This window comes from Equus przewalskii, chromosome 8, assembly GCF_037783145.1.
Source record: "Equus przewalskii isolate Varuska chromosome 8, EquPr2, whole genome shotgun sequence".
NCBI lineage: Eukaryota > Metazoa > Chordata > Mammalia > Perissodactyla > Equidae > Equus > Equus przewalskii.
In genome coordinates this window covers 45,465,065-45,478,610 of record NC_091838.1, presented here as the reverse complement: position 1 = coordinate 45,478,610, position 13,546 = coordinate 45,465,065, and the positions used below count along the sequence as shown (strand labels likewise).

The window sequence follows — 13,546 nt, the reverse complement described above, 5'->3', positions numbered from 1 at the left end:
ATAATCACCCTAAATCTAAATGGATTGAATTCTCCAATAAAAAGACACAGAGTGGTGAGATGTATTAAAGAACAAGACCCAACACTATGCTGTCTCAGGAAACACATCTCAGCTCCAACGACAAATACAGGTTCAGAGTAAAGGGATGGAAAATGATACTCCAAGCTAATGGCAAACAACGGAAAGTGGGTGTTTCAATCTTATAGCAAACAAAGCAGACTTCAAGATAAGACAGTAAAGAGAGACAAAGAGGGGCAGTATATAACGATCAAAGGGACACTCGACCAAGAAGACATAGCACATAAGTATCTATCTATCACCCAACACAGTATATATATATATATATATATATATATATAATATAGTATACATATATATATAAGCATATATCTATCACCCAACACAGGAGCACCAAAGTATATAAAGCAGCTACTAACAAACTTAAAAAGAGATATTAATAGTAGAACAGTAATTGCAGGGGAACTCAACGCTCCACTCACACCAATGGATAGATCATACAGACAGAAAGTCAACAAGGAAACACTGGAATTAAATGAAAAGCTAGACCAGTTGGACTTAAGAGAGACATATAGAACACTCCATCCAAAAACAGAATACATATTCTTCTCAAGTGTGCATGGAACATTCTCAAGGACAGATCATATGTTGGGAAACAAGGCAAGCCTCAATAAATTTAAGATTGAAATAATGACAAGCATCTTTTCTGATCACAATGCTATCAAGCTAGAAATTAGGTACAAGAGAAAAGCTGAGAAAGGGAAAAGACATAGAGACTAAACAACATGCTATTGAACAACCAAAGGATCACTGAAGAAATTAAAGGAGAAATCAAGAAAATATCTGGAGACAAATGAAAATGAAAACATACCATACCAACTCATGAGGGATGCAGCAAAAGCAGTACTAAGAGGGAAATTCACTGCAATACAGGCTCACCTTAACAGACAAGAAAAATCCCAAATAAGCAATCTCAAACTACACCTAACTAAATTAGAAAAAGAAGAACAAAAAAAGCCCAAAGTCAGCAGAAGGAGAGAAATAATAATAAAAATCAGAGTAGAAATAAACACAACTGCAACAAAAAAGGCAGTAGAAAGGATCAATGAAACAAACAGCTGGTTCTTGGAGAAGATCAACAAAACTGACAAACCCTTAGCTAGACTTACAGAGAAAAAAAAGAGAGAAAGCTCAGATAAATAAAATTAGAAATGAAAGAAGAGAAATTACAATGGATACCACAGAAATACAGATTATTAGACAATACTACAAAAAGCCATACGCCAACAAAATGGACAATCTAGAAGAAACGGATAAATTCTTTGACTGTTATAACCTCCCAAAACCGAATCAAGAAGCATAGATAATCTGAATAGACTAATCACAAGTAAAGAGACTGAAACAGTAATCAAAGCATCCCAAAAAAGAAAAGCCCAGAACCAGACAGCTTCCCTGGAGATTTCTACCAAACTTTCAAAGAGGATTTAATACCTATCTTTCTCAAGCTATTCCAAAAAATTAGGGAAGATGGAAAGCTTCCTAACACATTCTACGAGGCTAACATCACTCTGATACCAAAGCCTGACAAGGACAACACAAAAAAGGAAAACAACAGGCCAATATCACTGATGAACATAGATGAAAAAGCCTCAACAAAATATTGGCAAGCTGAATACAGCAATACACCAAAAAGATGATACATCACAATCAAGTGGGATTTATGCCAGGGATACAGGGATGGTTCAACATCTGCAAATCAATCAATGTGATACACAACATTAACAAAATGAGGAAGAAAAACTACCTGATCATCTACATAGACGCAGAGACAGCATTTGACAAGCTCCAACATCCATTTATGATAAAAAATCTCAATAAATGAGGGATAAAAGGAAATTACCTCAACATAATAAAGGCCATATATGACAAACACACAGCCAACATCATACTCAATGGGGAAAAACTGAATGCCATCCCTCTGAGAACAGGAACAAGACAAGGATGCCTACTATCACCACTCTTATTCAATACAGTATTGAAGGTTTTGGCCAGAGCAATTAGGCAAGAGAAAGGAATAAAAGGAATCCAAATAGGAAATGAAGAAGTGAAACTCTCACTGTTTACAAACGACATGATCTTATATATAGAAAACCCTAAAGAATCCATTGGAAAACTATTAGAAATAATCAACAATTACAGTAAAATTGCAAGGTACAAAATCAACTTACAAAAATCAGTTTGCATTTCTATACTCCAATAACGAACTTACAGAAAGAGAACTCAATACAATCCCATTTACAATCGCAACAAAAAGAGTAAAATATGTAGGAATAAATTTAACCAAGGAGGTGAAGGACTTATACAATGAAAACTATAAGACATTATTGAAAGAAATAGATGACGACATAAAGAGATGGAAAGAAATTCCATGCACATAGATCGGAAGAATAAACATAGTTAAAATGTCCACACTACCCAAAGCAATGCAGAGTTCAATACAATCCCAATCAGCATCCCAATGACACTCTTCACGGAAATAGAACAAAGAATCCTAAAATTCATATGGAGCAAACAAAGACCCCAAATTGCTAAAGCAATCATGAGAAAAAAAAAACAAAGCTTGAGGCATCACAATTCCTGACTTCAAAATGTACTATGGGGAACCGGCCCCATGGCTGAGTGGTTAAGTTTGTGCACTCCACTTTGGTGGCGCAGGGTTTCACCAGTTCGGATCCTGGGCATGGACATGGCACCGCTCATCAGGCCACGCTGAGACGGCGTCTCACATGCCACAACCAGAAAGACCCACAACTAAAATATACAACTATGTACTGGGGGTATTTGGGGAGGGAAAAAAAAAAAAGAAGATTGGCAACAGTGGTTAGCTCAGGTGCCAATCTTAAAAAAAAAAAATTGCTACAAAGCCATAGTAATTAGAACAGCATGGTACTGGTACAAAAACAAGCACTCAGACCAACGGAACAGAACTGAAAGCCCAGAAATAAAACTGCACATCTATAGACAGCTAATATTTGACGAAGGTGCCAAGAACATACAATGGAGAAAAGACAGTCTCTTCAACAAATGGTGTGGGGAAATCTGGACAACCACTTGCAAAAGAATGAAAGTAGACCATTATCTCACGCCATACACAAAAATAAACTCAAAATGAATCAAAGACTTGAAGATAAGTTCTGAAGCCATAAAACTTCTGGAAGAAAATATAGGTAGTACACTCTGTGACATCAAACTGAAAAGAATCTTTTTGAATACCACGTCTTCTCAGACAAGGGGAACAACATAAAAAATAAAGAAGTGTGACTTCATCAGACTAAAGAGCTTCTGCATGGCAAAAGAAACTAGGATCAAAATAAAAAGACAACCTACCAATTGGGAGAAAATATTTTCAAATCATATATCTGACAAGGGGTTAATCTCCATAATATATAAGGAACTCACACAACTGAACAACAAAAAACCAAACAGCCCGATCAAAAAGTGGGCAGAGGATATGAACAGACATTTCTCCAAAGAAGATACACAGATGGCCAATGAGCACATGAAAAGATGTTCAACATCACTGATCATTAGGGAAATGCAAATCAAAACTACACTAAGATACCATCTTACATCTGTTAACATGGCTATAATCACTAAGACTAAAATAACAAATGTTGGAGAGGGTGTGGAGAAAAGGGAACCCTCATACACTCCTGGTGGGAATGCAAACTGGTGCAGCCACTATGGAAAACAGTATAGAGATTCCCCAAAAAACTAAAAATAGCAATACCATACGACTCAGCTATCCCACTACTGGGTAACTATCCAAACAAATTGAAATCAACAATCCAAAGTGACCTGTGTACCCCACGTTCACTGCAGCAATACTCACAATAGCCAAGACATGGAAGCAATCCAAGTGTCCATCGACTGCGTACAGAAGATATGGTGTATATATATACAATGGAATACTACTCTGCCATAAAATAAGGCGAAATCATCCCATTTGCAACAACATGGATGGACCTGGAGGGTTTTATGTTAAGTGAAATAAGCCAGACTGGGAAAGACAAACACTATATGACATCACTCACACGTGGAAGATAAACAGACGGACAAAGAGAACAGTTCAGTGGTTATCAGGGGCAGGGGGCTGGCGGGGGGGGGGGGGCAAGGGGCGTGAAGGCAGCACCTATATGGGGAAGGACAAGAAATAATGTACAACTGAAACTTCATAATGATGTAAACTATTATGAACTCAATAAAAAAAAGTGACCGAAAAAAATGAACATGGAAACATGAATATGGGAAGCCTCCAGATACAACTAATTTACGGGAAACACAGAGGACTATACTATAGGTATGCAATCAGAAACATCTAGTCTGTGGGACAAACTAGTCTCTTAACAAAAAATTATAGAGACCTAAAATACATATTGACCCAGAGATCTGCTTTCAAACAAACTGCTAGAAAAATTATGACATTTATGAGACAATGGGAAATCTGAGCATTTACTGGAAATTTTTTGATATTAAGGAGGTATTATTTTAGGTATGATAAGGATTCTTTGGAAAAGTAGCCACAATATCATTATCTTTTTTAAAAAAATCTTTTAAAATACTGTCAGAAAGCTGAGACTAACCCTACATTTTGGAGTGGACTATCAATGCAACCAAGTTACGAGAATTGATAAATTTCCCTTTCCCAGGAATACCATTCTTAAAAAGAAAAGAAAAGAAAAGGTTCACTGGGAACTTTGAGAAGGTAGAAACATTATTAGCAACTCAGTTTCCTCGTTTTAAAAATGGCAAGTTGATAGAGAATGACTGAGAAGATAATGACCAACAACCATCATTGAGCAGTGCCCCCACCTTCTGTCAACACACCAGGAGGCAACTGCGGTGGCCCAAACCCTAGTTCCTACACACTACTGCCAAGCTGGCAGGCTTTCTGAAGAAAGGTCTATTGTTAGAAGAGCTGGGGATGTCCAGTTGAAAAGTACAACTATTTTAAGTTAGACTAAATAAAACTTACCTGTTATTCCATGTCTAATTTTGAATCTTTCAAAAGGGGAAAAACACAAGTTTCCTCTAAAAAGCTAGTTGGATGCATTTTAGGGACTTACTCGTGGTTCTTAAATTCCCTAAGCACCCCAATTTCCACTATTCCAGAATATCCTCTGATCTGAGGTATATCTAAACAACATGTACCTTTTCAGCCCTTCTACCTTGCCTCGATTAAACATACACACAACCCTTCAGAAAGCCCTGAAAAAACCACCACCCAAAGTATATAAAAACAAACACGTGCAATATGGGCATTACCTCCTCTGAGATACTTCTCAAAGATGGCAGTTTTCTAAGTCCCACACATCGTGGTACTGAGGATGAGGTTCTGATCTATCTTGTTCATTTAGCAACTTTACTAGTTCCTCCAACTCAAAAATCTCAAACTTTGTTTAGATTTTTCACTAGTTCAGCAGGAAAATAAATATACTCTGAGATTTCTTTTTTAAGAAAAAGCAAAAAAAATAAACTTATAGATAACTAAATCCTGAGGAACTTAGAGAAAGCAAAATTCTTTAAGCCAGTAATTTTATCAAAATTACAGTAACTAAGAACAGTTATTTCTTTAAAGAGATTTATTGATCCAAGATTAAATCTTTAAACATGTGTTTACTGTAATCAGTGCACAGGATTCTGCAGACGCCCCCAGAAGGGCCTTCTTAGCATCTGGGGATCCTGGGTTTTGTGCCTCCGATTATGGCAGAGCCTCTTCTTAAACCACTGCTCACGTATATTTGATTCAATTCAACAAATGTTTGGTGAGCACTTAGGAAAACTGTTCATGTATAACACGCTGTCTCTCAGAAATCTCAGAGAGTTCTCAGTAATACCAGTTTGCACCTATATATTTAATATAAAATTGTTTCATTCTCATTTTATACACAGGAACTAAAGTCAGAGACAGTTAAATTATTTTGGTAAGGTCATAGACTAAGCAAGTCACCACAATTTAAAAAACAAAACAAAATATAAAAACTCTGTTCTAGTTTAGACTTGATATACCATTGATTTTACCCTTTCATTTGTCTTGTCCGTTCTGTCCTCTCCAATCCTATCCATTTTGACCCATCCCACATGTTCATGTCATCCACTGCCATCCTTTTCATCAGCCACTCCTTGGGCACCTACTTGTCCCAACCACCACATCGGGCACTGTGCTGAATACACGGGTGATGGAGACAGGGAGGTTAATACCTAGACGACTTATACTTTTCACCATGAGCCAGGCAGTTTAAGATAATTTACATAAAGTACAAATGATTTTAAGGACTCTTCCAGCGAAGACATGTTTTCCAATATCATATTTGATAGGTTTAAAAATTTTAAGTATGAACCAGTAGCAAACAGAGATCATTTGAATTCTTGAATTCTTTAAGTTTTTAAAAAAAATTAAGTTTTTTGAGGAAGATTAGCCCTGAGCTAACATCTGCCACCAATCCTCCTCTTTTTGCTGAGGAAGACTAGCCCTGAGCTAACATCATGCCCATCTTCCTCTACTTTATATGTGGGATGCCTGCCACAGCATGGCTTGACAAGCAGTGCATAGGTCCACACCCGGGATCCGAACTGGCGAATCCCGGGCTGCTGAAGCACAATGTGCAAACTTAACTGCTGCACCACCAGGCCAGCCCCCTAAATTCTTTTACCAAGGTTTTCATAGGCAGGGCAGGTTTTAAAGACATAGTAACCTTTGCAATTCTTATTTCTCTACCTATAAAATCACATTTCTAAGTGTAATTTCACATGTCAAGTGAGATAGTATAGTCGTCCTATGCGGAATTGACATCTACAATTATATACCTTGGTTTAGTAATTCAGGCTTAAGATACATAAATATGGAAAGGGTACATACATTATCTATCTGTAATATTTTTAAAAATAATTTTTAAATTATTAGCCGAGCCATCTAAATTTTAAAATCCTGTAAGGAAAACAAAACACTTTTCATTCAATTATGAATCTTTCAATGACTATGCAGCTTGTGAGTATGTTTCAACAGCAGTAAAAACATAGCCAACAGTAGAAACATTTAGAAGCCATGATATAGCAGAGGCGTGGAGATTTCCACGTTAAGCGACGTCACACCTACCGTAGTGTCATTGCTGGTAACATAAACCAGGACATCAGAGGCGTTCCTGCCATTGATGTATCGGTAGCAGTTCCAAACACAGCTAATCAAGTAACCCTGTAAGTGAGTAGTGATTATTAGATCTTAATTTTCCAATTCACACAATTTAAAATACAACCATAGATAAAGCCATTATAAAACTTTCATTTACATAAATTCTAAATGCACATATTAACTCTACTAAACCAAAAAACCTTTAAAATTACAAATGTTGGGTACAGTAACTTTCCGGCAAAGGGTGCTGCTGTGGCCTCATTCTTCCCACCAGTCCAGAAGGTGGGGGCGGGCGGGGGGCGGAGAGAAGGAGGAGAATTTCTAAGAAAAGGTGGTTAGAAGGAGTAATAGCCACAAACATTTATTGCCCCCTAAGTCACAAAACAATCAGTTTATTAATTTATTTCTCATCACATTTTAACTCTGTCCTCGCAACTTTTATTTCACATAATTACATATGATTTTGTTACACAAGTCAAGTTTTTTAAAAAGGTTCACAGCACATGAACTTGCTTTAAGGTCAGTAAAATTCACTAAAACGTTGCCACTGTCATAACGAAATATCCAAAGAAGATACTTAAAATCAAGTCCAGAATAAAGACACGCTAGAATAAAACAAGTTCATGGAGATGTTTAAACCATGAACTCTCTGCACTTTCATTCCAATCATCTTAGATTAGAACTGAATGATTCCAAAATCCTTTTTTAGCTTTAAAAGTCTTTGATTAGTGGAGAAACTGGAGCCCTCATACACTGCTGGTGGGAATGTAAAATCGTGCCGCCACTTTGGAAAACAGTTTGGCAGTTCTTCAAAAGGTTAAACAGTTACCATATGACCCAGCAATTCCACTCCTCGGTCTATGCCCCAAGAGAAATGAAAACATGTCCACACAAAAACTTGCGCACAAATGTTCATAGCAGCATTATGTATAACAGCCAAAAAATGGAAGCAACCCAAATGTCCATCAACTGACGGCTGGATACAAAATGTGGTATATTCAGACAGTAGAATACTATTCAGCAATAAAAAGGAAGGAAATTCTGATACATGCTACAATATGGATGAACTTTGAAAAAATTATGCTAAGTCAAAGAAGCCAGTCACAAAGGACCACGTGTTGTATGATTCTATTTATAAGAAATGTCCAGAATAGGGAAATCTACAGAGACAGAAAGCAGAGTAGTGGTTGCCAGAGGTAGGGGAGGAAGATAAGGGCAAATGGCAAGTGATAAAAATGCTCTAAAATTGCATTGTTTAACCACAGAGCTGTGCTTACACAACTCTGTGAATCTACTAAAAACTACTGAATTGCACGCTTTAATTGGGTGAATTTTATGATATGTGAATTACATCTCAATAAAGTTGTTTTATAAAAAAGAAGACATTTAAGGACAAAAGGGGTACTTGTCAGCATTTTTCAGGAGTGAGGTAAAATTGTGTCATATACTCAGAATGCTGTCTTAAGCTGCTTTCATATTTGGTGACAATTATCTCTTACATTTAAATTTTCTGCGATGATAAGATGAAAATATATAATGCTATTTTATAAAAGTTTCCTGAATGGCAACAATCTGAAACCACAGATCAACAGTAAGAGAGAGACGTAAAGGGCATATTTCTTGAACAACGTGCACAATATGTTCAGTTTACTCAAACCTTCAGTTTACTTAGTGCTATTCCTTCTTTAGTGGGAAAAAAAAAGCCCTAGAATTTTTGAGAATTTCAAGACAAATGAAAGAAAAATGTTTGGGGACATATTAATTATGTGTTATGTAAGAAGACTGACTAGTCGTGCACTATTTTATCAGTGAACAGCAGAGTCTTTTAAGGCAAGAACTCTGTCTGATGCGAAGCCTCTAAAAGGACAAACCTGTACCTGGAAGGTAAACAGTACCTGGTGTCTGAGGCTTCACACGCCCGCAGTCAGCATTCTGAGGGCCCCTCGCAACACCAGTGCGTTCGCCTACTAACCACTCCAACAGGAGAAAAACCTCCGGCCTGTTGTCTCCATAAACCCAGTAACTGATTTCAGTGAGCTTATTTCTTATTTGACATTTCCGTAATCTTAAATAGAGAGTTAAGTATTTAGTATCTTTCCCAAATAAACTTGCAATGACAAATTACGTCCATCACCTACTCGCAGAGCCGTGTGGGAAGCCCTGCCCCCTTCACATCTTAGGACGCAGTGAAACTGACACATGCTCTGGTTTGGGCTCCCAGGCAACCAGCGTGATAAAAAACCTTATTAAAGAATAGCAGTGAATTTAGGTTGTGAAAGCCACTAATCAGGTAAACTGATACGTGAAACCACAACATGTATACAGTCATGCACATAATGACATTTGGGGTCAACAGTGGACCGCATATGCAACAGTGGTCCCATAAGATTTTAATGGAGCTGAAAATTCCTATCGCCTAGTGATGTCATAGCTGTTGTAATGTCATAGTCAATGCATTTCTCACATGTTTGTGGTGATGCTGGTGTAAACAAACCTACTGTGCCACCAGTTGTATAGAATAAGGATATAAAGAAAGAAAGTATTTTTGTACAGCTGTGCAATGCATTTGTGTTGTAAGCTAAGTGTTATTATAAGAGTCAAAAAGTTTACAAAGTAAAAAGGTTACAGTAAGCTAAGGCTAATTTATTATTGAAGAAAGATCGTATTTTTTCATAAATTTACTGTAGCCTAAGTGTACAGTGTTTATCAAGTCTACAGCAGTGTATGGTGATGCTCTGGGCCTTCACATTCACTCACTCACCCAGAGCAACTTCCAGACCTGCAAGCTCCATTCGTGGTAAGCACCCTCTATAGATGCACCATTCTTTACCTTTTATGCTATATCTTTACTGTATCTTTTCCATGTTTAGATACACAAATACTTACCGTTGTGTTAACCTGCCTACAGTATTCAGTACAGTAACATGCCGTGCAGGTTTGTAGCCTAGGAGCAATGGGCTCTACCATCTAGCCCAGGTGCATAGTAGAATATTCCATCTAGGCTTGTCTAAGTGCACTCTAGGAAGTACACATAACAAAATTGCCTAATGACACATTTCTCAGAATGTATCCCCATTGTTAAGTGACACGTGACTGTACTCATATCTATTTAAACTAATAATTACTGAGTCTCTTCACACAAGGCATCAGCTCAGTGCTAAGAGAGATAATAAAATAAACGCACAGTCTATGTTCTCAAAGAAATGCAATTTAGAGAGTAGAGGTGATAGATGCTTAAATAATTAAATATTAAGTACATCTCTCTCACAGGTTGGGGACAGAGCTGTGAACAATTTGTAAGATGTCTTGTATTAGATTATTATGATAATTAATAATGTTTTGCAATTTATAAAAGTACCACAGGGCAGAGATTTTTCTTATTCACTACAAGCCCAGTACCTAGAACATGGCCTGGCACATAGGAGACCCTTAATAAATTCACTGAATAAATGAATGAATGATGCATCTTCCCATCCATGAGCTCACTTAAACCTCATAGTGACCCTACAGAATGTTTTCGTCACTATTATTGCTATTTAGTAAACGCAGAAACCAAGGCTCCGGTCACACAGCTAGAAGTAGCAGCGATAGAAGCTGTGTCCTCTGACTCAAAACCTCAAGTAAGCATTTCCAATACAAATGAAAATGCCTGCAAAGTTAAAAGGCCTTTTTTAAGACCACTGGGAGGTTCCAGCTTCTGAGCTTCTGGTACAGGCAGAGAGTAGCTTGGTCAGACTAACCTTCCTGGTAAGATGACAAAATCTGCAAGAAACACACACACAGACACACACATGTACACACACACATGCACGCACGCGTGCACACACATTATTTAAAGGCACAGGAAAGGGACCAAAAACAGGCAGAAGCTAAAGGGGAGTCTATTCGTGCAAGGGGAACTGCGATGAGTGGGATTTGAGAGTTTGTGGCCTTTTGCCAGGGGACACTGCCCACTCCACACGCATCCTGGATGGTCTGGGTGGCCAAGGACCACATTTGTGGCTGGTAAAAGCAGCCAGAAAATTGGGGTTGGGGGAGTGGGAGCCGCAGAGGCCGTAAGCCTCAACATCTATGGACAGAATTCACCCCAATCCCCAATCACTAAAGTGCGTGTGCAAAATCAAACTCGCAGGATGTGATTCATGGGGAAAATGCAGACCCAAATGATCCCCAATGAATCATTTCCTTTCTACGCCTCTTCATCACACCACCCCCATTTAAAATGACTCTTCTCCCTAAACGCAGCTTCCTCAAGCTTATTAAGGCTTGATTTTTAAGAATTGGGTAATTTTATGCTAAAATAAAGACAGCAAAAGATATTAAGAATTAAAAGTTCAGTCTAATAACGATCTGAGGATTTTCTACTTGTTAGCAGCATGCAAGCACAAATTATAACGATGTTTTTATTATCAGGTTTACAAAGATGAAAAAGAATAGATAGCATGTGATTGATGACAGTGAGGGGCAGCACTGCGGGGGGTGTTAAGTCATCCAACTTTTAGGGAGATCAATTTGACAACCTATCAAAAGGCTTCCAATTATGCATATCCTCTAATTTTAAGAAACATACCTTAAGGAAGTAAATGCATAAGAATATGAAAGATGTATTTAAATATATTCATTGTAGCACTATTAATAAGTGAAAAAGTAGAAACCGTCTCGATGTCCAACAATAAGTAATTTATTAAATAATGATAAATTCACATAATAAATTGTTACAGAATGATGTTCAGAATATATTACATTTTAAAAATAAATTACAAAAGAATGTGCATATAAACATTGTAATGGAGGTGCAGTATATAATATATACTATGCAATGAATAACATTATATTAATTTATTCCCATCCAAATCGATTTTGGAATAACCCTTGGTGGGCCTGTGGAAGTCTGGTTAGTGTTTCTCTCTCATACAAATAAGAGAAGGAACAGAATGGTTAGGAAATCAAAAAGCAGTTCAGAAATCTGAAGCAAGATAATGAAACTGACAGAAGTCTGCTTGTTTCTTTAGCATTCACGAAGACGTTCAATAATATTTAGACCATAAGTAAGATCTTCATGCTTACCTTAAAAGCCAAGATAATGCTGATAAACAGAAGAATAATAAGGACCAAACAGGTAGGATTCACAGACATGATATCTTCTTTGTAGGGAAAGTTGGGAGGCTGCAAAAGACAAGTGCCTCATTAGCAAATCTTGTTAATCATCAGGATTATATTCCTCGGGCATTGATCAGAAGTACCTACAGAAAGCAATTAGTTAAAGCAGATAGTTATCATTTAAGACCACCACAAAATTTCTAGCCTACCTCTACTAATGAAAAAGCTACAAAAGGTGTGATGCGGAGAGGCTAGTCTGTTCATAATTCAGGCAATAACTCTCGAAAAGAAAATCAGAGGAAGATTCACGAGCGAGACCTGAAAACATTAAGTTTGCCCTCCTAATATAAAAAAATTAAAAGTCAGTATGGTCTTTCTACACCTGTGATAGTTGGATTTTCTGCAAATTCTGGACCACTCTAAAAGGCCTGTGCAAGGCAAAGGGAAGAAACCTATTAAAATAGAATCTTTTTTTTTTTTTTTGAGGAAGATTAGGCCTGAGCTAACATCTGCCGCCAATCCTCCTCTTTTTGCTGAGGAAGATTGGCCCTGAGCTAACATCTGTGCCCATCTTCCTCTACTTTATATGTGGGATGCCTGCCACAGCATGCCTTGACAAGCAGGGCATAGGTCTGTACCCAGGATCCCAACCAGCGAACCCTGGGCCGCTGAAGTGGAATGCGTGAACTTAACCCCTGCGCCACTGGGCTGGCTCTAAAATAGAATCTTCTCTATACAGAGCATTTTTGCTGATGCTACTTCTCAAAGAGCAGAATCTTTTATACCATTAGGTATTTACAGTATTAAAAAAAAGAATCAAGTCTTACCATCTGACCATACTGATCACCTACCAGGTCAAAGGAAACCTTTTTGGGAGGATCAAAATCTGCTACTATGGTTACCGGGAGCAACAGACCTTCATCATGCAATGCCTGCACAGCACTGATGGAGCCCTCCCTTGATCCGGCCTAGATAAGTGAGCGTGAAGGCAGCCCAGTGAGCTACGTCACCTTTACCTCTTCGTCATCATCCAATACCATATGCTTGGATTCCACATTCGCAGTAATCTGAGACGTAACAAAGAAGTGCCAAATGTTAAGGAAGAATATAGAGAAAAACCATGACTTGTGCTTGGCTCCTCCTCCCCAGGGTGAACATCACCCAGTGGGTTTCAGAGTCTCCTTTCACTTTGGGCAAAATGCCTAAGAAATAAAATCTAAGTTATTCTTTGTGATCAGC

General features: G+C 37.8%; 1 protein-coding gene across 1 annotated transcript in view; it reads right to left on the bottom strand.

The window, feature by feature from the left end:
- LAPTM4B (lysosomal protein transmembrane 4 beta) overlaps positions 1 to 13,546 on the bottom strand; it is a 67,654-nt gene that overhangs the window by 15,640 nt on the left and 38,468 nt on the right. The window contains exons 5-6 of the mRNA XM_070631810.1: positions 12,275 to 12,373; positions 7,175 to 7,270 (exon numbers count right to left, since the gene is read on the bottom strand). Coding sequence (XP_070487911.1) covers positions 7,175 to 7,270; positions 12,275 to 12,373 — 195 coding nt within the window. The remainder of the gene's footprint in view (positions 1 to 7,174; positions 7,271 to 12,274; positions 12,374 to 13,546) is intronic.